The sequence below is a fragment of the Populus euphratica genome, unplaced genomic scaffold, assembly GCF_000495115.2.
Source record: "Populus euphratica unplaced genomic scaffold, PopEup_1.0 scaffold78.1, whole genome shotgun sequence".
Classification (NCBI taxonomy): Eukaryota; Viridiplantae; Streptophyta; class Magnoliopsida; order Malpighiales; family Salicaceae; genus Populus; species Populus euphratica.
In genome coordinates this window covers 136,644-162,875 of record NW_011499867.1, presented here as the reverse complement: position 1 = coordinate 162,875, position 26,232 = coordinate 136,644, and the positions used below count along the sequence as shown (strand labels likewise).

Sequence of the window (26,232 nt, the reverse complement as noted above, 5' to 3'; positions counted from 1 at the left end):
GGGGGGGGTAAGGGTAGATGGTTATTCTACTTGGAAATCAAGTAAAGGAAAGGAAGTTATGTTTTCCATTAAACCTTCAAAATCCCATTCTCCCATTCTCAAGTTTTCTCCTTGCCAATGATTTTCAAGCCCCAACATGTCCTCTACTTTAAATCTCTGATCAGTATTGTTGAAGAAAGTATTATCGAAGCAAGCATTATCAAAGCAGTTGTTGTTGTTGCTGCTGCTGCTGCTTTTCATGCCAATTCTGTTATTACTCACTGTATTATTCTCTTCAAAGCTTCTACTCTCTAATGGTGGAAGAGAAAGATCACTTTCTAGCCCCGTTTTATTATTGGCCTCCAAAATCCCATAATGATCACCATAAAATCCATCTCCCATGCCCACTTGTGTCAAGCATGTGGACATGTCAAATAAACTTGCTGCACCAGTCACATCATAGCGGTTGTTGAGCATGGAGAAAGAATCAAATTGGTTGCTTGTGATCATACCTTGCATGGATATGGATGATGAGGAAGATGAGTCCATGCATAGAGTCATAATGTCAGGATCATGCATAGGCATGATATTTCCTACGGCATGATCTCTAGGCTCTGATGAATCACTGTCATTTGGTGAGGATGTGGAAGTGTTATTGATCTTCAATCTTTTCTTTAATGTGGAGTTCCAGAAATTCTTTATTTCGTTGTCTGTCCTTCCTGGAAGACGTGCCGCAATCTGAGACCACCTGCTTTGTTTAAATACATAACTGTGAGTCTGTAACAAACACGTATCCATATATATATTCAAAGCATGCATCTTAGTTATGCTGAAAGCTGAAAAGGAAGGGATGAGCACACGCTTATTTCTCTCCCTACTAGGCAGAATATACATTTCCTTTCTTTTCTCGTCTTGTTTCTGAACAGATTCTACTAAGCATAAAGGAAACCTCTGAAAAAAGGGCGACAAAAGTTGATTAGTGCTCTTTTTTTTTGTGTGCGTGGGAGGTTTTTTCATTCATTTTAACTTTTTTATTGTTTTTTATTTATTTATTTATGTGGGGTGTCCGGGTTAGATTGCGTGCACCACGACTAATCCCCACGGCCCACTGAATACCCTGCAAACCTAGCAAACAGGTAAGGCATCGCGGGGATGACAGGCATACACGTCAGTACTCGAACCCATGTGCAGTGAAAGGAGACAAGCCCCTTTTACCGCTAGGCCAAGCCTCTCGGTGCAACTTTTCTATTGTTAAGATTTTTTATAACATGCACTAGACCAATTTGGATTAAAACATGATAAGTGCTATGAGAATTTTCAGCGAAAATTGTGCAGAACGGTAATGATTTATGGGTGATCAAATTAAATGAAGCTGAAAACTCCAAATAAGAGGCATATCAGAATTTGTTAACTGTTGGTAAACTATTCGGTCCATATAACAAACTTATAAAACCAACTGCAAACTACATATATTCTCACAAGGCATATCAAATCGATGACCCACTGGAGCTAGGAGCCAATGGCATAATCCAGTAAATTAAGAGAAGTTAATACATAGTTTAGCATATATATACACATTGACAAACTCCTCAAAGCCTCTAGGTGAAAATAATATAAAGAGAAGGCAAAATGTGCATGAATATTACTGTCATTCAATGTTATATCCACTTAATATCTACAAATGTCTGGGAGGTTTTTATACTTTTCTAGTCACGAAACTGATGAATAACTAACATTATTGCAACTTGTCTACGCTACACATTTGTTACAGCTGGTACTACTATATCTTCTGAATTTACAAGTGATTAAACTAGGTCTGATTACCAATTTGTTTAAGTAATTGCTAGCTTCCTTTTTCTTTTTCTTTTCTTATCCATGCATGATCGATCGATCCAAGAGTATCTTGATGTATTTACAAAACGAAACAGCGCCAGCAACTGGGATTGTTGACATAATTAAAATGTTATACATACATACATACATACATATATATATATATATATTAACATTATTTGGTTGACCGTTATATAGAAAAGAGAAGAATAAAGAAAAAAAGAAGTACCTGTTGCCAAGAATAGTGTGCAAATGGATGATAAGCTCTTCTTCTTGAGGAGAAAAGGCGCCACGCTTGAGGTCGGGTCTCAAATAATTAATCCAACGAAGACGGCAACTCTTGCCACACCTTTGCAAGCCAGCATTCCTAGCAATATCACTCCAACACCCTTGTCCATTAGTTAACATATACTTGATGAGTTTCTCATCTTCCTCTGGTGACCATAAACCCTTTCTAAGTCTGGCCTTGTTAATACTACTATTGCTCGGTACTCTATCTTTGCCCACTAGATCCGGCTTCCTCATTGTGTTTGATAGTATACTCTGATAAGCTAGCTAGCTAGTACTACGGGAGCCTTTCTTCTCTTAATCTTAACTTGTTTGATGGAAATGAGAGAAAGCTATATAGCTAGGTAAATGATAAATATTGTTAATTTGTAGTCGTGTATCAGGGGTGGTGGGGGGGGGGAGGACGCTTCATGGAGTGGTAAGACTGACGATGATTGTGATGGTTGTGGGGTTTGCTTTACAAAAAGAATATGAAGAGAAAGATCAATAGAGAGAGCAATATTTGTGTCTGTTGTTGGTTGATGGGTAGAGTGGAAAACGGATTGGAGGGGGACCTCCCTAGCTCACAGAGAAAGAGAAGGAACGGTTGGTCTTCTTGTCTTTGACTCTATCTTGTCTTTTTCGATGCATTTTTCTTCACTCACAAGGTAATCATCATGTGTGTATGAGACAGATGCAATTTTGCTTCCACTTCACATAATGCTCTCTTTCTCTCTCTAGCTTTATACTTCTAAAACACGGGTAGCAGGCTTCAAATCCAGAGAGAAGAAATGCACAGGTACTTTTAGTACAACATTTTCTCTAGCTAGGGCAAAATTATTGTTGCATATTAATTCGTTACATGCCTGTCTGTTGATCTTGATTAAGATTACGAGCTAGCTAACGTGAATTACATTCAAACATAATCTCTTTATTATCAGCTGACAGCCTGATAGTATTTGCTTCTCAAGCAAATTACTTCCTCATTTTCCTACTAACAGAAAGCTCGTTATAGAAAAGAGATATCTTTTTGCAGCCAAAGCGCTTTCTTTTCCCTAAAATGCTTGCTGTCATGCAACTTAATAAGATTATATGTCGTGTGACAAAATAAAAGTGATCATATATCCAGGGGAAAAAAACAAAAAGATGAATCAGAGCGTCCATCATAAGTGCTAGTACCTGATTAATCATTTTAGGAAGCACAAGATAGGTGTCATTAATTAGTCCTCTGTATATAGCTGTAGGTACAAAACTATGTCCGTTTCATGTGTTAATTAGTTTAATTAGTTGAGGACCTAAAAGGACAAGAAGGATGAAGGAAGAGATTAATGAGCTAATTAAGCAGATAATGGTAACATCAGTAAGATTGGCATGACTGTGTTCATAGATAAAGGTTTCTGTTCATTTCCAATAAGGACATTTGCTTGTCTTGTAAGGCTATGTGAACAGTTGAAAGCAGAACATTTATATATTCATCAATTCAAAGAAATTTCTGCAGAAGTATTTCATTTCTTGTCTATTAATTTGGCTTTTGCTTTTCAATTTTTAAAACCCCAACATCATTATAGAATATAATTAATCTAATATTCAAAATGATCTTTATTCCATATCCTCATAATCATAACATTAATTATTAATGTTGTTATAGATTTATCCTATACATATACACTTCTAAAACAACAAATTGCGGGACCATGATATATATATATATATATATATATATTTACATATCATGTATTGTTTGTTGCTTTTTGCAAGATAATTAAGGCAGAAAATTAATTATTAATTAAGTTCAGGAATGATCAATACCAAGATGTTCTCACTTTGAAGCGGAACTAAATGACCTTGACAGGTGGTCTTCATGAGTGATCAACAAGCTTGGCACTATTTGATATGTAGACCAGAAAATTAGAATTTGAGCATTTTAGCTATCTCAGGCAAAAGGATACCTCGTGGCTTTCATTTTCTTATGTGCTGGAAGAGCTATCTATCTTATAGCAATTTCCTTTCCTTACCTAACCCCCTCTTCCCTACATGCCACGAATTGCTCTATGGAAGCATTTCATGTATAATAGGAAAGGAAATATATACGGTATCAGCAATTTCAAATTTGTCATTTTCCAAGCCAAATAAATATTAGATGAGAGCTAGTCTTGGTCAATTCTAGTGAAACAAAAGGGTTATGGAGTTGTTCAGTCATTGATCCTCTATTCCTCTGTGTTGACAAGGACTGCAGCAAATTTTCTGGTAAAAAGCAACTACTGCAAAACTCTGAAGCTACTCAAATGGTTCCAAAGCATTCTTCTGTCTAAAAACAGCTGTCCAGGCCAAAAAAAGAAAAAGAAAAAGAAAATCTACCTCGATCATGCTTATGAGGCTGTCCTAAGCAACATGTTCGACTTTGTTAGGAAGACAAGAAAGACCACGTAGCCTAGATAGTTGTTAACTTCGTGCCCAGAAATGTACATATCATTGTCTGCCTTCAGATATAAGGGGCCAAAAGCAAATATTTTCGACAGTGCTAGATCAAATTATGACTTAAAAAGCAAAAAAGATCTCTCGAGAACCATGAAACAGAAGTGAAGACAAGTAAAATATTTTGCTCGACTATAATGTAGCCCAATGTATTCATCACCTTAAAAGGTCCACGACGCTATGAGTGTCCTTCCTTTTTAGGGCATCAATGCCAAAACGGAGAGTGATAAAATGGAGATGGAGGTTTTTTAACAATGGCCCCCACGAGAAGTGATCAGTTCAATTATTTGCTAGCCTTTGTACTGTAGATCACGATCCACCAGCCCTTCTTTTCCCTGAGTTTGATCTACATACATGGCTAAGACATGAGTTGATTTATTATTATATTTTCATGTAGAGATCAAAGAGAGAACATGATTTGCTTCCATTGTAAAACAAGTCACACATCAGAAATTATTATATCTGAGCTAATTAATTCACTCGAGATAGATCTTCATGACCAGGTATAATTTCCATGGGTCTCCATCTCTTCATCACTTCTCATGCAAACAATATTTGAACCAAACATTCGAGATGACTTCCTTAATTTCCAATGTTGCAGTACTGACTAGCATAAGATCCGCGTTTTGTGTGGATTGGTCATTATCAATATATAAATCACCCAAAAAAAATCAAAAAAATAATAATTCTAGTACATATAGAAAGAAGAAGAAAAACACTGAGCATAAGCTCAACGAGGAAACACCTTAAATTGAAGCTATATATATCCCCAATTGCGATCTTGAATATTATTAGTAATTGATATATTTATATATGTGGTTTCAAGGATCACTGAAACCAACTTATACTGAAGAAAAATCTTAAGAAGTTGAAAACATTGAAGCTGGTAATAGTTTCGCTCGTCTTCGTCAGGTTTAATGAGAAAATACTATACGTTTTGGACTGATTGCTTTCCAATACAGAGGGGGTCGGAGGGAGAAAAAGTTGATTCGTAACAGTGAAGCTTTGATCTGCTAACAAAGAGGGACCCAACCTCGAGCTGCGTTTTTCTTGGTCATATTTCTACCGTTGTAAAGTTAGCTTGTCCGCGCTCAAATCCAAGTTGTCGCAAAAGTTTTTTTTTAACTTAAAAAAAAAAAAACATGCAGAGTTATATATCAATAAAAAAATTTAGCTAATAATTCAAAAATTCATTTATTTAAATTATTTAAGCATTATATTATATATATATATAATATTTAAAAAATTATCTACATTAACTAAAAACTAAGTTGAAAAACTTATATATAAATATCAATTAAGATATTTTATCTAGTGTTGTGGGAAGCTAGATAATTGGCGTCCATGCGCCTGTTCAATTTTGTTCTTTTCCTAGATAATTTACTCGTGTTTTGCTACGGGTGACCCTAAAAAAAATTGAATGTAAAAAAAGCACAAAATTTGTAAGTGGGTTTTTTAGCCTTAAAAAAAATTGTGAGCTCAAGATTTGATGAATATTTTTAATAAAATAGAGTTGATGATTATTTATATAGATTAATATTAAAAAAAGTTGTTAATACTAATTAAAAAAATTTTATTTTGTGTTGCGAGGAGCCTCTTGTTTTTTTATTTAGATATACAAAATATTTTTTTATAAATAGCATAATAATTTAAATTAATTTGTAACAAACTATTTTGCCAGTATGATTTTTCCTTATCTCATTCGTATTTTTCCCTAGCATAATAATTTAAATTCATTTGTAATAAACTATTTTGTCAATATTTTTTTTTATTTCATTAGTATTTTTTCCTTTTTAGTTTAATATAGAAAAGATAATATTTTAAAATATTTTAAATCAACTCAAATTAACATGTTCAATTCATATTTTTAATTATTAATAATGAATATAGATGAGTTGTATGACTTTTAAAAAATAATGTTTTTAATTTAATTATATTATAGTAAAATTAGATACTCATATTAAATTAAGCAACCAAATCAAATTTCAAAAAAAAAAAATATGATGAGCTGTAGGAAAACAAAAAAAATATTTTCTAATACTAAAAATTAAAAAAATTATAATTTTATTGGAAAACACAGTTTAGTGGGGGTTGTTTGTTATTAAAATAATATTGTTTTGAGTGTCTGTTTTTAAAAAAATAAAATCAAAACTGAGGTCGATGCCGCCGTCTCGTTGTCAAATCATTCAATAATCATATCTGAGGCAATTGTATATAAACATAAATCCCTGATTCCAAAACTCCAATTTCAAAGTTTTGGAGCCATTTTCAAACGTGAAAATTTATATCAATCAAGCAAATCTCTCAGTGGAAGTCGTAATGAGTGTTCGATAGTGTGGAGCAATGTCAGGTTTCATGATATGAAGTTGTTCTAATAATCAAACCACTGGTGTTATGTATCCAATGTCCATGCATTCATGTGTATTTTATATGTACAAAAAGCCACTGTTGTTGCTTCCATGTTCCAACCCTAATGCTAAGAAATAGATAGCTTCATAATCATATTATGCGTTAGCCCTTCAATGCTAAACAGCTTCGCTCAATCAAGATATCGACTGGGCTTTTATCAATTCAGCCATGATTGCTGATCCCTAATTTGTCTGAATGCAAAGCAATTTACCGTAGGAAAGTACAGGTAATAATGATGCCGCTAGCTCTAATGACACTCTCGCTAATAATGAACCGAATACATTTGGATGAGGTGCCATTGGAAATCATATGGCAAGAGAAGCATCATCTCAGAGATTCTCACAGTTGCTACTTTGTCACCCTAACCTTACCCGCATCTGCTGTTGTGCGTTTTTTAAATTTAATGGCTCTTATTTTTAAATTTTTTAAAAAAATAAATGTGTTTTGAAAAAATATTAAGTTAATATTTTTTTAATTTTTTCAATAATAATTTTAAAATATTAATATAAAAAAAATATTTTACACGGCAATCTCAAACACAAGTAATTAAGTTAGTGATACTTTAGATGTTTTATTTTTTCTATTTAAGCATACCAACTTTTATATTTGCTCAAAATATTTTAGAGTACAAACTTTTAAATGTTTTAATTAAATGTTTCTGTTAGATTAGTCAAATACATGCTAACATAGCCATTGAATTGATATGTCAGCATGTTTATTGATATGACACTTTATTCCTAATCAATTATGCACACTTGAATTTATTTTCTATTTGAGTGCAAGCACTTTTGTTTTTCTCTATTTAAGTGTATTTTTAAAAATCTGTCAATTGAATAATTGTAATTTTCAAAGTTAACAAATATCAACTTCAAATTCTTACTTCGGCCAAGTTAAATAAAATTATAAATTAAGATGATAGAATAGTAATAAAAATTAAACAAAAATAAGAAATAGAGAGAGGTAAGAAATTAATTTGTGGGGACCATGACTGGGTAAGAAAATTAAAAATTAAAAATAAGGAAAACAAGTGCAGTTCTTTATGAAACTTTTGTATGCGAATATAAAAGGGATCAAAGATTGTATACACGCACATAAATGAGATCATTGTACACACACATGAAAGAAAGTTTGATATAAAAAATTTGTATTTAGAACATAATCAAGAAATCTTACCAGCTAATATTTGTTTAGTTCGTGAAAAAATGAAAAAAAAAAAAAAAAGAGTCAGACTCATAAATTAGGACAATTCACCTTCTTATTTTTATTTTCTTCATTTGAAGAATTTATTATCACCATTTTTTGTATGTTTTAATATTTTGTTTACCTTGATTAAACATGATCTATATAAAAATGTGAAGGTTGGAAGCATCCAGTGTAAAAAATTGAAAGCACAAATACTCGAACATAAAAAATACACCCTATGTTCATGGATACTTGGCGTGTAATGTCAACGCCAATTCAAAGACCACATCATCGTGCATTTAATGAAATCTAATATTAAAAAAAATAAACAAATATGAAAATTCACACTCAAATAAAAAAAAAAAAGTTTGTGCACTCAAATAAAAAAGTTCACGCATCAAAAATATCATGAACCCTGCACTGATTAGTCTGCATCCAACAAACTAGCTGCTGTAGGAAAATTAAAGACAACACAAAAGAGCCCAATGCGAGCACATGTGCGCTTAAACTCAAAGTGCAGGTAAGTAATCTTTGAACACTTGTAACCTTAAAAACTTAGAATCACCAAAATCTCAGCAAGAAAGTAAAGGTGTATTAATGATTGCCTGCACAGATTTTTATTTGCGAACATCCCATGTCAGGAGGGTGCCGTACAGGTGAACAAATCCAAACAAGAAATACAGATAACTTTTCCTTCATGGAGCGTTGACAGAAATTGGTCCATAGGTAACCTGGAAAACTTGGATGTTATTAGGTGTGGCACCTTTCAGAGGGCATCAAAGTCCACAGGCTCACGCAGGAACCTCTCCATCTGCTTCGCCCTAGTTCTTATGGACATGTCAAACAACTTCTGCTCAAACTCTATCATAATCCCCCCAAGAATACTAGGATCAATCTGGCACAAAATAAGAAAGAATAAATTTCACTGTGGCAGAGCATCAAACTAACTAATTTGGGTAATAATGCTCACCTTTTGTTCAACCTCGACGGTCTTCCCTTGTCCAATAATATCCTGCAGTGTTTCCTTCAATTCCTTTTCCTCTTGTGGGGGTAGGGGCTGGCATACGAGTGTAACAGTAAATTCTAAATATCAAGGGGCAAACACTCTGAACTCAACACGCACTTTACATAGCAAGGATCACAACTAGGCTTTTCGGTCACAAGAAAATATGAAATTGAGCAGAGCATTATTCAAGGTATGGAATGAAGCATGTGAACGTAGCCAAAAATTATTACAAAATCCAAATTACATCATAATTTCTTTGCCCGTGGAGATGCCTGGCCTGGTGTACAAAACACCAATTGATTGGTAGATAAAGAAACATTAAGATAATTTTATTTTTCTAGAGAAATAAAATGACGGTGCAAACTACTTCAACGGAAAAGGAAAGATTAAAGACAACTAAAGAAAACAAAAGGAAAACTCACTGATCTCCATGTTGCATTTCAAGAAAATCCTATCTAGCTAGCAACTTGAAGGGGCCTGAGAATATGACCTATTGTATACTGGAAAAGACATGGATGGACCTCTCATGTTGCATTTCAATAAAATCCTAACTAGCTAACAACTTGAGGGGAGCTAAGAATATGGAGGAAAATTTTATGGTGCTTGGGGAGTACCTATAACATCCTAATAGTTACTCTCTAGGACCCACTTTGAAGAAAGAAACAAACACAAAGAAGAGATAATATAAAATTCATAACCCACCAAAAATAATAAGAATATCTTCACTTAGGATTTCTCACTCCTACTTATCTCTCCATTTCTTTAAAGTGGATCACAAAGGGTAACTAACAAGATCTCGCTAGTTACTTCTTAAGCACCATAAAATTACTCAAATATAACCTACTGTAGACTGGAAAAGACATGGATGGCATGGAATAAGCACCATATCGAACTTAAGCAGTGATTGTGTCCCCTTAAGATTTTTTTTTATATATATTATTTTTACAAAGCAGAGCTCTTTAGTGGTTTAATCTTGCTTCTCTTTATCGATTGCATTACATACTTTCAATAAGCAAGAACTCCACTAAGAATAACCAAGAGAGTGTAACCCAATATAATATTGAAAAGAACCATTTACAAGGAAGGGAATCCTTAAAATCCATAATAGAAGAATATCAGAAAGTGTGTTTCATGTACCCTAAAAAGGAAAAACAAAATGGAAGGAAAAAGGCAAAAAAAAAAAAAATCAAAGACAGGCCAGGTGCGATAGACTAAACATACAAGTTGCAAACAGGCCAAGTGCCAAAGGCTAAACATACAAGTTATATAATGGTCATCATTATTTTGCACTTTCAACAAAAATATTTACCACTGAACAGCCAAACTTACCATGATAGTTGTGACAATAGCTTTTATTATCCCCTTGTCTGCCATGGTCAGCTGCTTGAATTTATTTACAATGCTTTCCAAGTAATTTAACCTCCCATTCTCAGCCACTATAACTGGTAAAAAGGCAATAAAGAAACTTTCAGAACATCATGATGCAGTGAAATGCAAGAACAATTACTATCAATTGCCAAGAGCTCAACAAGAAGCTATACTAATAAATTACAATGAAATGTTGTATAATAATAAATTTCTTCAACAAAGGATTTCATCGAAAGAACATTGACGTAGATTCATTTTGGTATAACCATGTCAACATGGTAAAAAGAAATGCCACTTTATCATTATATGTATATCAAATATAAAGCATAACATTGGTATAAGTTCAAGCCTGATACAAGTGAAGTTCAGTACAAGGTAAAATTTGCAAGGACGGATCCAAATGACTATGTATGCTTTAGGAAACAAGGTCAAAAGGCCTACAGCTACAGTTCCAACCCAATGCAGGACAGCCTATTAAGATAACAAACTGCAAGAGGGCCTTTAGCTTCTGGTGTCAATGTGTTAGTTCTATCACAGCATGGTATAAATAAGCTACTAGACTAGTCAACAACACATAGAACATCAAGATCCCATCCCCTCAGAAAGCTGCAATCCACCTATGAAATATCCTGATGGAGCATACTGTCTCCTATCACCAAGAAAGAGGACAATCTTGTAACTCCTCAAGATCCAGCAGATGCTTAAAAGTTCATCATTTATCTACCAAGCCATATTACCATCATGTCAAGGAGGAAATGATAATAACAAAACCAAAGACAATCAGACTAGATTAGCCAAAGTAAGAATGCATAAAACAATAAGAATACCAATTAGCCATAGATCATAAAGATTTGAACTTCGAGCTTTACGATAGGTAATAGCCTTTGTCCGTTTCTTAAAATTCCCAGAAGCAGATATAGGGTTTGGGGAAGCATTTCAATCCTAAGTGCGTGGGAAAACCAAGAGACTTATCAGCTAAGCTAAGCCAGATGTCCAGATTTAATTAATAGAAAAAAATCACTTTAACAAAGATATACAGAAGTGTTAAACAAAGATATACAGAAGTGCTAGGGAAATTTCTATTAATTCATAGTATTGAGCACGTATACACAAAAGCTAAATTTATGCTGGCCCAATGAAAGACAGTAATACATTAATCTACATGTTGCTTGAATATTTACCACAAGAACTTAAAATTCACTATGATCAGAAAGATTCAGTTCTCATGCTTCAAATACCAATTACAAGAGAAGCTTATCTTACCCAAGAAATTCTTCGTTATTTCCGAAAATTTTGCTGTAGCACAAATTTCATTAATGGCTTTGACTCTAGTATCAGCTCGCACTGACAAGTCCTTCAAGAACTGAGAAAATTTTGGGCTTTTCTTTGAAGCCTCGATGAGGTCAAGAATTTCAGATTCAACCTGATCCAGCACCTTAGACCTTTTGGCCGCTATGAACAAAGCAGAGGCATAGTTTCCAGTTCCCCCGTATAAAGTGATAGGCAACTAATACCATAAAAAACCACCAAATCAGGATTAAAACAAATAAATGCAGCTAATTTCTGATTTTGCATGACTATCTCTGCACTTCAATATATGTTTAGCTTTGACCTCTATTTACTAGATTTATAGACTTCCCAAAATTCCCATGCATTAACAGAATGAGGAATACATGCTGATTTACATTTATTACTCAGAAGCCCTGGAAATCTAGCCAGCTCAGGTTTCAAAACATCATTTACTAGATTTCTATATTACTGTGACCGTTTTCTCGTGATACCATGGGAACATGAATTCAGAAAAAGGAAAAAAAATCTTCTTTTTCTAAGCAAACATTGTCGCAGGACAATTTTCAAACACTGCCCAGTAAGATGCAGCAACAACAGTAAAAAATCCTCCTTATATTTACATGGTAATCAACATAAGGTTCAAAAAATCACATGAAATATGTGTACCATGAGAGAAACCAAAGTCTAAAATGCCAATGAGATCAATTACCTTGATTTTCTCCTCCTTCTGCGCGGTTGAAGTGCTGAGATTTTTTGAGGGCTGCAACAACAAAATGGCCCAACAAATTTAGATGCCTCATTGCATCGAGTAAATTAATCATTGCTAGGTATAGAGTGATCAAAAATTTCGAGAATAACGCCTGTCAGAAGCCGATAATGCTTCGTTTCGTTTCCGAGAAAATGAAATATTATTGAATATAAATAAAATTAGGCATCGAACTCCAAAAACAAATCGAAATAACGCTCCGTTTGGTTTCTACGAAAAACTCTCTGTATTTGAATTGGATAATTTTGTTACCTGAGATGCGGCGAAAGCAGGGGTCAAGACGGAGCGTTGAATAGCCGATCGTTGGGTAGATAGAGAATCAGATCTCAAAATCCTGTTGAGAAGAGGGAGGCCTGATCTGATACGAGCAGCAGCCATTGCGAGCAAGATACTGAACGGAGAGAAGAAATGTTGTTGTTAGAGGAGATGAAATCTTTTAGGGTTTGGTGACTGGTTGTGAGTTGCGACTGACGGAGTAATTGTGATGCCCTTTTGCACCTGTGCGTCACTCAAGTGTGCCTTCCTCTTCTGTGATGCTCAGGTTAGATTGTGACACGCGTACGTGGAGTTGAACCTCCCTGTTTGGATACGGCGTAATATGTTGCCTGCTCAAGAATTAGGAATACCTGCTGATGATGATGTTATTCAAAAAATCTTTTGAGGGGTGGTTATATTAGAAAGCCGACAGCGGAGGAAACTTTTAAGGGTCTGTTTGGTAGCTAAGCCAATTGCGTGGTTGGCCACGCTACTACTAAACGAAACCTAAAGAGATTAGTTATAGGACTTGATCCGGTTGGGTTTGATAGATTAATTTGATAATATATTAATTTATTATTTAATTTAGGATTGGATCAATGTAAAACCTGATTTTAAAAAAATATATATATAATGATTGACTGCACCAACACAGTCTTGCAACAAATAACCACTACAGGATATTTTTTTCTAAAAAGGGGATAAATATTGATATTACCCTGGGGGCTTAGAAATTTTCATGTGTTAAGAATATTGGTTTTATAAAAGAGTACATTTATTTTTGTTTTTTAAAAGTATCTTTTTGAATTAAAATATTTTATTTTAAAAATTTAAATTTTTTTATTGTTTTTAAATTATTTTGATATAATGATGTTAAAAATAAATTTAAAAAAAATATTTTTTAATATATATATATGTGGATTTTTATATTTTTTAAAATAGTAAAAAGGCACTGCCTTGTAATTCAAAGAAACAAAAGCTATTCATGAGGATATTTTGGTCAAATTTCAACTAGTTTTAACATTGAGGTATTTTCATAGATATTCTGGTAATTTTAAATTTTAAATTTTAAAATATTATTATAAAAAATTACTAACATATACATTCATATTATTTAAGTGGTGCGTAAAGGATTTTGTGGTAGCCATAATCCTTGTTCCACCATGAATCTGGAAAAAGCTCTTTGTCCTCTTTTTAATGATGTTATGTGTACTTGTAAAGAAGGTCTAGTTGGGCCATGGTTGAAGTTTTTTTAACTTTGAATGTTTTTGTATTTTTTTTTATTTTTTATTTAATTTAATTTTTTATTTGATTTGGTTGTTCTACTTTTAATTCCTTTATTTTTATGCTTTACACTTTTCTTGTTTAAATTTATTTTTTATTTTCATCCTTTTTTATTCTTGTATTCTTATCATTTTCTTGATTTTTTTTACTTTTTTAATATTTTATTTTATTTTATTATCCAATTACAGTCCCTATTCTTTTAATAATTTTTTATTTATCATTTTCTTAGTGTTTTTATCAATTTAGCCCATGATTATTTTCTTTTATTTTCTATACCATGTTTGATTTGTATTGGTTGGGTTTTAAATTATTTTATAGTTTGATATTTTAGTTTGTTATATTTTTTATAGTTACTTTCTAACAAAGTAATCCTTAATTGAGAATTGATTTTTTAAAAAAAAAAATTATCATTTGATATTTAGTTATTAAGTCCTTGGTTTCATTGTTTTTTGCACTTTTTTTTTATGTTGAGTTATTATGATTTCATATCCTAGATAATAAATTAATAAAATTAATCATGATTATCTCATTTTTCATATCCTGGATAATAGGTTCATTTTTTTTTAACAATTTCAAATTTTGATATTAAATTATTAGCCAGTGAGCCAAGTGATTTTTTTCACTTTTCTTTGAACAAGTTTATCTTGAGTATAGGTTAATTAAATTAACCCAGGTTGACTTGCATTTTCTCACTCAATGTTTTTTTATTTAATTTTGATCTTTTTTGCCAAGTCTTTTCTTTTGAAGTATAATTTTTTATCGCGATTTCATATCATATGTGATGGGTTAGTTAAGTTGACTGAGGTTAACTTGGATTGTTTTTTCTTAATTATTTTATGATTTTTTTTAATTTTATAAATTTTCATTAAATTATTTGTCCTTGAGTTTTATTATTTTTTTATTCTTTTTATTGTTTGGTTATTTTGAGAGAGGCTAGTAAAATTAACTTGACTGAAGGTTTTTTCGATCTTTATTTATTAAATTTTATTTTTGTCAATTAAGTCTTCCCAAATCATTAGGTTGTTTTCTTTGGTGTTGTATTTCTTGAAATTTTTTTTTTTCATATTTGACATTAGGTTATTAAACCTTGAAATTTATAATTTTTTTTATTTTTTTATGAATTCTTTTAATCTCTTATCCCAAATTATATTTTAGTTAAAATTATCTTAAATTAAATTTTCTTTTCAGCATTGAAATTTTATTAACCCTGTGTATGATGTAGACCTATCTAGTACACTCACAAATCAACACTGTGATGATTATCAAGCACAATTTTAAGATCCATCTTGAGAACCAGGCTAACTTGAAAGTTGACCTGCAATTGAGCGAATAAACCTGAAGATTGACACAAACCTAAACTATGATTATTTTAAATTCCTGAAACAACATTGTTTTTTAAAGTTTTTTTAATGAAAAAAAAAATTAATGAAGAAAAACCTACTTAAATTAATTTTCAGGTCAATGAATTTATGAGTTGAGACGTGTTTTGACGTAAATATATCAAAATTGTCATTCTGAGGTCATGTACGCCAGTGGCCACTGCATTGGAAATTTCCTTTAATAAAGCCCTCTCAATATACTTGAGGTTATATATATATATATATATATTCAACCTGAGGTCATGTACGCCAGTGGCCACTGCATTGGAAATTTCCTTTAATAAAGCCCTTTCAATATACTTGAGGTTATATATATATATATTCAACCTTCATTTTTTAAAACATAAGAGCTCACTTATTTTATTTTAAAAAATAAAAATAATTTACGAAAAATATATCTTTCGAAGAACACTTAAAAGTACGGCGCTGGAGGCAAAAGTCGGGTTCGGTGAAGAATGTCTACCCAGAAATCAAGTGATGTGAATGTATTATTCGCACATAATACGGTGTCGAATTTTGGCGGGACTACACCAAAATTAGCGATATGATACTTGTTCGGTGAAGAATGTCTACCCAGAAATCATGTGATATGAATGTATTCTTCGCACATAATACAGTGTCGAATTTTGGTGGGACTACACATGGAAGTATCATATGCCCCTTCCCCACAAACCTGATGACCTCTTTTTTATTCTTTATCTTCCTTCCCTTTTTGAACAATACTTATATGCACATATATAATTAACAAAAAACATATAAAATTAACAAAAAAAAAAAAAAAACTCAAATATAAGAATAAGATTCCACTCGAACCATCCCAGCAAGGTTAGGATAATACCCAGAACCCAAACACATTCCTAACCTTAAACAACCAAAATTCATGACAGCAACAGGAAATTTAGTAATATTATAAAGGTTACTTTTAAAAATATTTTTTATTTAAAGATACATTTAAATAATAATATTTATTTATTTTTAAAACATTATTTTTAATATCAATATATCAAAATAATTTGAAAAAACAAAAAAAAGAGTTAAATTATTTTTTAAAAAAAATATTTTTATAACACAAAAACAAACTGTATCCGCCTAAATTTCAAACCAACTTTTTTATTCAATGCGATGCATGGTGTCCTACAAGCAGAAGAAAATACCAAAGCAATTTAACATAAACATTTCTATTTTATTTTTTATGTTTCCCTCATGAAATTTCCGAGATAAGTACTAGAAGGAAAAAGAAAAGGAGAGAAAAATTACATTTCTTTTTTCCCAAAGAAGTCCTGCTCCGACGGCTGGACGAGTCACCAGAGAGATTCACCCCACAATGCTGACTTAACCAGTGCATAAAAAAAATGACACAAAATTGAATTAGATCCTGACTTCTATGCCTTCCTTCAACAAGTGCTCTTTGACAGACTGAACGGGCACCTGCAAGCCAGAGAGTTTGAGATTTTGCAATGCGGTTAAACCAATAAAGAAGATGACATATTAGAATATGCCTGAAGCTCTTAAACGTAACCCTAAAGCTCCATTTGATGGAAGCAAAAGGCAAGCAGAATTTGAGATTTTCATGTTGTAAGTTTCATAATATATGAACTCCAACTCTAATGGTTGATCAAATGCAATATCTGCCATCTCATGGAAAAGATAAAAGGAAAGAGCTGGTGCAATTCAAAATGTCAAATGTATTCAGTAATAAAAGACCAGCACGTTTTCTTTACCTCTTTCCTGTGGAAAATGCCAGCAGCGAGGGCAGCAGATGCATTTGTCTTTGAGAATACATCTGAGAAATGTTCAGAAACACCTGCACCACTACTTGCAATCACAGGGATGCTCACGGCATCGGAGATCATCTTCACTAGATCTATATCAAATCCTTTCCCTTGACCTGAAAAGCAACAATCGTAATTTTGAAATTTGAAAGAAACATATCAATCCTGTTAAATCCTTTCCCTTGACCTGAAAAGCAACACTCGTAATTTTGAAATTTGAAAGAAACAACATATCAATCCTGTAGCACGCCGAACACAATATATGAATGCAAGTGCACTGAAGGGAACAATAAAGCCTCTAGAACCCGTTGAAATGGTATTGAAGATGATCAAGGACAGAATGGATTCCTGTTTTCTACATAAATATGAAAGAGCAAAAAACAAATACCAAGAAGTTGCAACCATCAGATTATATTTTATAGTTTCAAAGAAACAGTCTTGAAATCATTGACAACCACAAATCAATGCCATCACTTTTAGGAAGATTAAAAAAAAAAAAAAATCACTCATGCTATATTTTCTGAAGAAATGGTTCAAAGTTGAGAAATAAGAATCCTCACCATCACAATCAATGCAGTTTAGTAATATTTCTCCAGCCCCCAGCTCTTCAACTGCTTTTGCAAGTTCATAAGCTCCAATTGGTCGACCTTCTCGCCCACCATTGATCTTAACAAATGATAAAAAACAAGAGAAATGGTCAATTAATTTTTCCTGGACTGGGAATTTGTAGCGTGTCAAAGTACAATTACCACAAGCAACCCATCACCAGCACTGAAGCCAGGGTGAAGATGGTTATGACAAAATTCTGTTCGGCTGACTCAAATTTGATAATTCAGGAACATATTTAATTTATAGTCTCCTAAAATTCGTGGAGTTATTTGAGCATATGAAGGAACTCAAATGTAGCTTCAACATGTCGAGAGTAACATCCGGAAATTAAAGCGTATGTAAGTGCAGAGAGAAAATTGGCATTCCTCTATGAAACTCTTAGTCCTTCCTGGTGTTGAAATGTACTATTGCAGTAGAATATCAGAAATTTTACATTGGTTTTACATGTATGCACCCTGACATCTATGTAAACAGCACCCTAGCACATTAGTGCAGTCTAGAGCTTTTAAAAGCTTTGTCATTTTTCTGGAATTGATGGCTAGAAACCAAGTCAAACAGAGTGTAATTGAAAAATACCACCATTCCAGAATCAAGGTTCAGTCATAATTGCATGAAGAAAAAATAAAGCTTACCGTGCATTGATACCAGGCATATTCTTCTCCATTTGGACCTGAAACAATTGTGAAAACCTAGTAAGTAATAACCATTCAACGTACAATCTGGTTGCAGAGAACATATATGAGTGCACAACTCTCTTATGCATGCATACACACTCTATGCCCATCGAGAAGGCATAAGGAAATGGATAGTGAGAGCTAAAAGCATGGTTAAGATCTTGAAAACAGAAAGAGGTAAATGATGAATAGCAGTTAAACAACTTTGCTGTATGATGATACATATCAAGTGAGACTCGGGATCTTGTTATTATTAACATCAATATTATCTTTACTTGGGAATATTCTTATACAAGATCTACCACACCCATTCCACAAGTTTAGCACTTGAAACAGTTGCAAGGCTTTTTGGATCTTCTAATGGATTTAAAGAATACCCTGAACAACCAGTAAATATGTATTTAATTAGCAGATCTCGAAGCAGTAAAAATAATTAGCACAAGAAAATTCTTCTTGCCTGGGGTGGTCAACTTAATAGACTTGAACTCCACATCACTAGGATCATTGAGATACACTCTACGAGGGTCAATACTTACAACAACTGCCTGCAATCAAGTATTAACTAATGTCATGTGACTAGAAAGGAAAAACAATACTAATAACATTCTATAGGCACGCTTGGCAATTAAATATAAGCCAGCTTCGTGAATACAAACTTTTACATCAGCAATCACCATGGATGTTCTTCTACTGATGCAATAAAATTGAAATGATGTGAAAAAACAACCATATTAGCTAACACTACTATGTCCGGGTACCCTTTCAATTGGCCTTTATCTCCAAAGAATATCAGGACTTTTTACATACAAAGAATTTGCTTGTTACTAATAGAGTTTAGCCTCAGTCATTCTTTAGATCCCTTGTTTCACTCTGATAGTATCATAAATCGGTTCAATGCAGAGGAAATGGATGCATTTCCATACTATTAAGTAAATGAAATAAATAAAACTAAGTATAAATAGATATAGTAGCTAAAAAAATACAATATGGATTCTACTACATCACTCATTCTACTGGCTGCTGGATTTTACGGAGCCTGCTCATGCACGACATGATGAGTGCAAGAAAACCTTCTATTTCCATCTCCCAGTTGCAGTTGTACAGAATTTAAAACTAATTTTTGAAGGGCAAAGGGAGGAAAAAAAAGAGAATTTGAGTACAAGATGGAAGAAGCTAGCCACCATAAGATTAATTACATGCTAGAAGAGCAAGATATGCCAAGGAGATCATAAAATACCAGTGAACTTAATTTAGTTCATGAACATGCATAAAGAAACAAACTGGAAACTGAATTTTAGTTTGTAAGGTGCTATACAGAAACGAAGCCAGCAACATGTGTCACCCCAGCAACTCAATAAAAATTGTTTTGTTAGTACCACTCAAATGATACATTTCCCAACTAGTCGATCATAATCATTTGACAAGATCCAGCTAAATAAGACATTTGAATATGTGCATCCTTTCATCCTCCACTACTGTAGACACCCATTTAAGAGCATTTATGTGTTATAAAGGCAACGCTTCCTCACAAAGAGTGGTGGTATATGTATTCAAACTACACATGAATTTACCTGATTTCCATAAACTCTTGATATCTGTTCTATGCTGCTCTTCCCAGTCTTTACCTACAAGTGGAGTCCAAGGGCAATTAGGAGGAAAACACAAGGAAGTGGATGGAAAAGATCTTTTAAGTAAATAGATATTGGAAGCACTACTAATGGGGAATGGAGAGACAACAACGGTAATTAATATTTGATTGTTTAGGAACTCTAATGTTGCATGATTATTCTAGATTTTAATGTTATTTAGGAGTGCTAGTATCGCTAATCTAGTTTATTTCTTATTTATTAGGTTTTCTTATTCTATGGCTTTAATTTTCCAACTATTATTAGATTTCACCTTTTGTTATTTCATTCGGTTGGGTGCCCCTATAAACATGCCTGCCTAGACATTCAGTTGTTGTTTTGACTATTGATCAAGTTAATTAAGTTTTTCTCAGAGAATTAGTTATCTTGATCACTGTTCTCGTTGACGATTTAACACCAACTGCATACCTTAGTTTTCAGATATTCTTCTGCAGCATGGACTGCATCACTTCCAACAGAAATCTTATCAGCCCCAGGCCTGAAATATTCTGATGCAACTTCCAAGCTAGAATAATACCTGAAGGGAGAATGGCTTAATGATAATATGCCCACACACCTAACTATCAATTAATGACACATGAAGATGACAAGGAAACTTTAAAATTGGTGAAATTAGGGGAAATATTGCATGCATACTAGTTGAAAAATGTTAAACCATATGATTGATCTGCCACATAACACTGAAATCTCACCTGCCATTTAAATCAGTAAAATCTCTAATTCCACCTCCAACTGTCAATGGCACAAAAACATTTTCTGAAGCGCGTCTCAAAACCTTCAAGAGCATGGCAAAAAGATGAGATTATGGCTAAATGAGATTTCTGTATACAAGTTACCAACAATATTTTTAGCAAGTAATTAAATAGCTGCAAAACCAACCTGCAACATTGGCACATCACCCAAGGGAAAATCACGGAAGCCAGTGATATTCAAAAAACTAACCTGAAATTCAACATTAACACATTAAGCACAGTACTGCTCCCTTGGTAGTACATGGATCAAATTAAGAAGGGTAAAAATACCATACCTCATCAGCACCATCATTGTAATACTGTCCAGCAAGCTCCACTGGCTTGCCAAGGTTTCTAACCTAAGCAAATCAACACCAATAAAACCATTAATGAGATGCAAATACATATTTCCACCAATGGTAACAATTTAGGAAAAGATTGGGACCAAATGAGTGCATTCCATTGGAATCATCAACTCCTTTCCTTTTTTTTCATAAGGAAATAGAATCAGCTTCTTTCCTTTTTTTCTCAAGGAAATAGAATCAACTTCTTTTTTCAGATGAAGACATTAATCCATCAGCACAGCACTAAAACATTCACCTTAAAAGATATTTAACTGGAATCAAATGAACTTCTGAAGCATGTCCAAGAAAGAAACGCAGACAAAACAGCTAAAGCATTTAACAACATAAATGAAAAATGCAAGATGTATGTTTGCTTAAAATTTATATATCTTTTTCCCATTTCAGGGTTTCACAAAGTGCCGATGCTAATTTTTTCCACTAGCACTCTCAGAATGCAGTGGTCTCTAGCCGCATGCCAATCCCACATAATGCAAGTGGTATTCTTCATCATACCTTACTCTGTTCTGCATGTTCCCTTACATCGTACTGGTCTCCTTTGGTTACAACAAGATCTCCTTCATCATTTGCCCTCACATCAAGACAAGCAATTACCTGAAGTGAAGCAATATCACTGAGTATATGAAGAGCACATGCAGATACAACTGAATAAAAAATGATTAGTTTAAGAGTTCATGTGCATTTATCCGAGTTTCCTTATTTGACGCACAAAGTGACAGGAAGGCCCTTCTACTTTGATCTTCTACATGTGTATTCATGCTTCCAGAGGATGCCTTGTCCTCTACTATGCAATCATGCCTCCTTTATTTTTGAGCATTTTTATTTATATAGAAAGAATATACTCAGAGAGCTAGGAGAACAAAGCATCCCCAAAGGAGAAGAAAACTGAAATTAAAAAGAAAAAGAAAAGGAAAAACAAAAAGAGGACGCTTCGGTCCCTCTGATTATCAGTTAAGATAAATCTCTATAATCCTTTAAATGGCTACAAAACAATGTACTATCCCACAGAAATCGCATCATCACATAACTGTTTTAAAATCTAAAATTATCCATAAACTCAAATCCAAATAGATGCCAAATACAAAGGATGAAAAACCATTAAAGCCATTCAGACTCAGTGTAGTTGCACAACATAAATTGTAGCAAGGGTAAGGGAATTTTGAAACCACTTAAATAAAACTTGAGGTCAGCAACTATTACCCTCTTTGCAAGTTTCGATGCCTTCCCTTCAGTACGCTTCTGTCTTCAAATGAAGTTTCGTTTCATTAGATGATTCAATAAAGAGGTTAAGAGGCATAGAAGATGCATTGATTCAGAGTACAGAGTCTACCCCTGTCAAAGATGACTTTGGAAGCAAAAACCTCCTCAATACTGAAAGACCAACATCTGTGACAATCATTTTAAATAACATCAATCAGTGTTAAATAGGCAGTCTTGTTAACATTCACGTGCTAAAATTATTTTAGATATATTTTTCATACACTCTCCACCGCATATACAAGAGACTCAAGATTGTCAGGGCAAAAAGTATCCAAATCCAATGGTAAAGTCTCAAAGGAGAATTTAGGCTCCCCCCTCAAATAAACATGGACAGCAAAATGCAATCTTCAAGATTGTTAATAGGAGGCAGCTGAAATTTAATCACGTTCACAAACCATATGTTAAAGAAAAAAGAAAAATAAGGGTTACTGCTTGCCTCCACTCTTCTCTGGATGGAATTGAACAGCATGCACATTTCCCCTTCTAACAGATGCTATAAATTCATCACCATAATTGCAGGTAGAGGAAATCCACTCTTTGTTTTCATTTGACTGCAAAGGAAAGCTCATAAACCAAATATACACGTGGCAAAATTATGCAACAAGATCAATAATAAGATGAGAAGAAGAAAAACGCACTGGCATGGCACGATAAGAGTGAACAAAATACACATGGCGGTTTCCAATGTCATCCAAAATTTCAGAATCTTTAGTAATTTGCAAAGCATTCCAACCAATATGAGGCACTCTAAAACCATGTGAGGAATCAAAACGGCCCACCACTCCGGGAATCATACCAAGACCACCCACTGAGACAAATGCAGTAAGACTACAAATTAAACAACCCTACAAAGAAAAGAAAGAAAATGTCAAAGCTGCTAATTCAACAGACAAAAATAACAGGCTGACCTGGACCATTCTCGTCGCTAGACTCGAAAAGTAGCTGAAGTCCAAGACAAATGCCTAAAAAGGGGCGATCATTCTGAATGTAACTACATAGTGCTTCTCCCATCCTGCACATGTTGAAACAACAAAGAAATAGAGAATTGTTTGATATTTGCAAAAACAAAAACAACCGTTGGAAAAGAGAGAGAAAAGACAGACCCATTGTCGTTAAGGACATCCATAGCAGGTGCAAAAGCCCCGACACCAGGAAATATAAGACGCCTTGCGTTTAGAATGTCTTTCGGAGTTTGCACCTGTTTGATTTTTATTCCATTTTTTCCCAAAACAGATAAAATAAAATCATAACTACTATATTACATTACTTCTATAGACCACAACAAAAAAAACACAACGTGAAGAAGAAGAAGAAGAATTAAATTAAAGTACGTAATAAAAAAAGAGTACATCTTTGATTTGGAAACCGAGATGACGAATGGCATTTCGGACACTACGGACATTTCCAGCACCATAATCAAGCAGAGTCACTACTGCAAAATCCATTATAAAAAAAAAAACAACAAACAAACAAAGAGAAGAAGTTTCAGTAATTGATGGCATTAATAGATGTTTACATAGAGAGTCGAGGGGGAGAGGAAGGGGACCTGAATCATCATTGGAAGCACGAACTGAGAGATTTCTACGTGACTTGAACTTCAAAGGAGAGTGGTTTCTATAAGAAATTTTTGAAAGAGATATAAGAGAAGAGGACGAGGAGATGGATGGAGTTTTGCTGGTAGAAGAAGGAGAAGTAAATGGAGCTGCCTCCATTCCAGCTTCCTGAAACGACAGCTTCAGCTGCGGCTCTTCGATATTACAAGACTCCTGTTAATTTTCAGTTGTCGATTTGAAAGTGTGTTCTACTTCTAGGGTGTCGCCATGAGTCATGATGCCTGATTTCGCTTGCCTCCGTTTTTCCCCGTTCTTGTTGTTGTTTCGTGTTCTGGGCTAAGATCCTGGCATCAGCTTGGGCCACTATCCACTGATATGGATTTGGGTTTCACGCTAAACGATAATCGAACTAAACAACAAGAAAAAAAATTTAAGGCGGGGATGGCTCACCTGGTAATTTGAGTTTCCGTTTGATGCGAGTCTAGCCTAATACATAAAAAATAATTCCGTATCAGTTAAAATTAATTAATTAATTAGAAGTTCTGATTTTTTTATTAAATCTAACCAAAAGCATGTGACTTTTGTTAAGGTACCAAATTAAAAAAACAACTCCAATTAACTTGCAAAAATCATAAGAATTCAAATCTAATTTAAAAAGGAAGAGGCTCTATATTTTTTAATACCGACCTTCGGCGTACATCAGCTAGCTATGGAATCACTATGATAGCTAAAAATGTCCGAATCACTATAATAGCTAAAAATGTCCTTTGGCCTGTGTTTGATTTGAGGGAAGCAATGTGAGAGACTGATTTGTTGTTTTTTCATGCTGAGATAAACACATTGGAAAGCTAACCAAATAATTTAGGTAAATAAATGTCAATGTAAAAATCCATTCACTATAAAACGCGTAACATGGCATGGAATTTTGGTGAAGGGCTGCCGTTCGAACAAGGAATGTGTGGCATACATGGAAGCATCGTATGCCCCTTCCAATGTTCACACGAATCGGATGCATCGTCTACCACCGTACATCATTGCTGGCACCTGTCTTTTCCTTTTCTTTTTTGAACAATACTTTTATTTATGTGTGTGTATATATATATGTATGTATGTATGTATGTATATAAGGAGCGGTTGGTTAGAAAAAATTGTTTTTGAAATTCTGTTCCATTTCAATCATGTTGGCACGAATTAAGGAGCTCACTGGCAATAATCAAATAACATTCCTACTATATATTGGAAAAATGGAGTTTATTGCATCAGTTAATCTGATAATATTTTCATCATGGAGTGATAATTTTTTTTTTCTGGTTAAAAATTGCAGCTAAAGATATGAAAATCAACCTTATTAATTTGATAAGTTTAAAAATAAATTAGATAATTAATTATTTATAAAAAATAAAGATATTTAAATAAAATATTTAATCAATCCGACGATAATATATTTAATCAATCCGAACAAATACATATTAATGTATCAACTTTACGAGCTAAATTATAAGATTATAATAACTTTATATAAAATAAATTAAAATAAATTATAAAATTTATTTTTTAATTAACTGATATTGAAAAATAAAATAAAAAATATTATAAATTAATATACTAAACTCATGATAAAATAAATAAATTAAATTAAATTAACATAATTAACCTCTCAAAGTCACCATCTAAATTATAAAACCAAACAAAATAATACCCGCTTAAAATACAGGTCTTCACGGGTGACATCTAATTTTCGATTTTGTGATTTTTAGCTAAATTACGATGAAAAAGAATTTGCTGGGCCCGTCTTAATTAGTCAGTGATGATGAGAAAAATCATCGATAATCATTTGATTCATTGGATGCCCTTCATTCATAAGTTTCCCCCTTTTATTCACCTAATTAAAATCCAACTAAATGATAACATCAATGAACACTTTCACCTGCCTCTCATCACATCAAAATGACTCCTCATCAGCAGTGACGATGAGAGTATTCTTTTTTTTACAAAATATTTGGAAGGATGATAACTTCAGAGTATTTTAATTTGAAAAGATATTAAATTAATATTTTTTAGTATTTTTAATGTATTAGTATGGAAAATAAAAAAATATTTTTAATACCAGGTATCGGATTCTTCCTTTCCGT

At 33.2% G+C, this 26,232-nt stretch overlaps 3 protein-coding genes and 1 long non-coding RNA gene across 5 annotated transcripts; all 4 read right to left on the bottom strand.

Moving 5' to 3' along the window:
- Positions 1 to 6: 6 nt before the first annotated feature.
- Positions 7 to 2,454, bottom strand: LOC105126308 (transcription factor MYB46-like). The gene is made up of 2 exons (XM_011027132.1): positions 2,042 to 2,454; positions 7 to 727 (listed from the first exon to the last, which is right to left on the bottom strand). Exons 1-2 carry the CDS (start codon positions 2,335 to 2,337, stop codon positions 22 to 24), a joined length of 1,002 nt encoding a protein of 333 aa, XP_011025434.1. The 5' UTR covers positions 2,338 to 2,454; the 3' UTR covers positions 7 to 21.
- A 6,088-nt stretch (positions 2,455 to 8,542) lies between these two features.
- Positions 8,543 to 13,102, bottom strand: ATP5 (delta subunit of Mt ATP synthase). The gene is made up of 6 exons (XM_011027127.1): positions 12,828 to 13,102; positions 12,519 to 12,569; positions 11,783 to 12,026; positions 10,481 to 10,593; positions 9,116 to 9,202; positions 8,543 to 9,040 (listed from the first exon to the last, which is right to left on the bottom strand). The coding sequence occupies exons 1-6, from the start codon at positions 12,951 to 12,953 to the stop codon at positions 8,912 to 8,914; spliced, it is 750 nt and encodes a 249-aa protein (XP_011025429.1). The 5' UTR covers positions 12,954 to 13,102; the 3' UTR covers positions 8,543 to 8,911.
- Positions 13,103 to 16,583: 3,481 nt separating this feature from the next.
- On the bottom strand, positions 16,584 to 24,399 carry LOC105126305 (imidazole glycerol phosphate synthase hisHF, chloroplastic-like). Of its 2 annotated transcripts, XM_011027128.1 has the most exons (19): positions 24,094 to 24,399; positions 23,897 to 23,979; positions 23,651 to 23,745; positions 23,456 to 23,559; positions 23,186 to 23,355; positions 22,984 to 23,098; positions 22,618 to 22,673; positions 22,488 to 22,526; positions 21,783 to 21,881; positions 21,222 to 21,284; positions 21,074 to 21,136; positions 20,887 to 20,969; positions 20,603 to 20,711; positions 20,120 to 20,173; positions 19,006 to 19,093; positions 18,507 to 18,544; positions 17,826 to 17,931; positions 17,215 to 17,381; positions 16,584 to 16,921 (listed from the first exon to the last, which is right to left on the bottom strand). In XM_011027128.1, exons 1-19 carry the CDS (start codon positions 24,257 to 24,259, stop codon positions 16,862 to 16,864), a joined length of 1,758 nt encoding a protein of 585 aa, XP_011025430.1. In that variant the 5' UTR covers positions 24,260 to 24,399; the 3' UTR covers positions 16,584 to 16,861. The 2 variants fall into 2 exon arrangements, with proteins under 2 accessions (XP_011025430.1, XP_011025431.1); XM_011027129.1 differs by lacking the exon at positions 21,074 to 21,136.
- LOC105126304 (uncharacterized) lies at positions 19,237 to 20,112 on the bottom strand. The gene is made up of 2 exons (XR_842387.1): positions 19,600 to 20,112; positions 19,237 to 19,307 (listed from the first exon to the last, which is right to left on the bottom strand). It is a non-coding gene; the product is annotated as an uncharacterized LOC105126304 (long non-coding RNA).
- Positions 24,400 to 26,232: the final 1,833 nt, after the last annotated feature.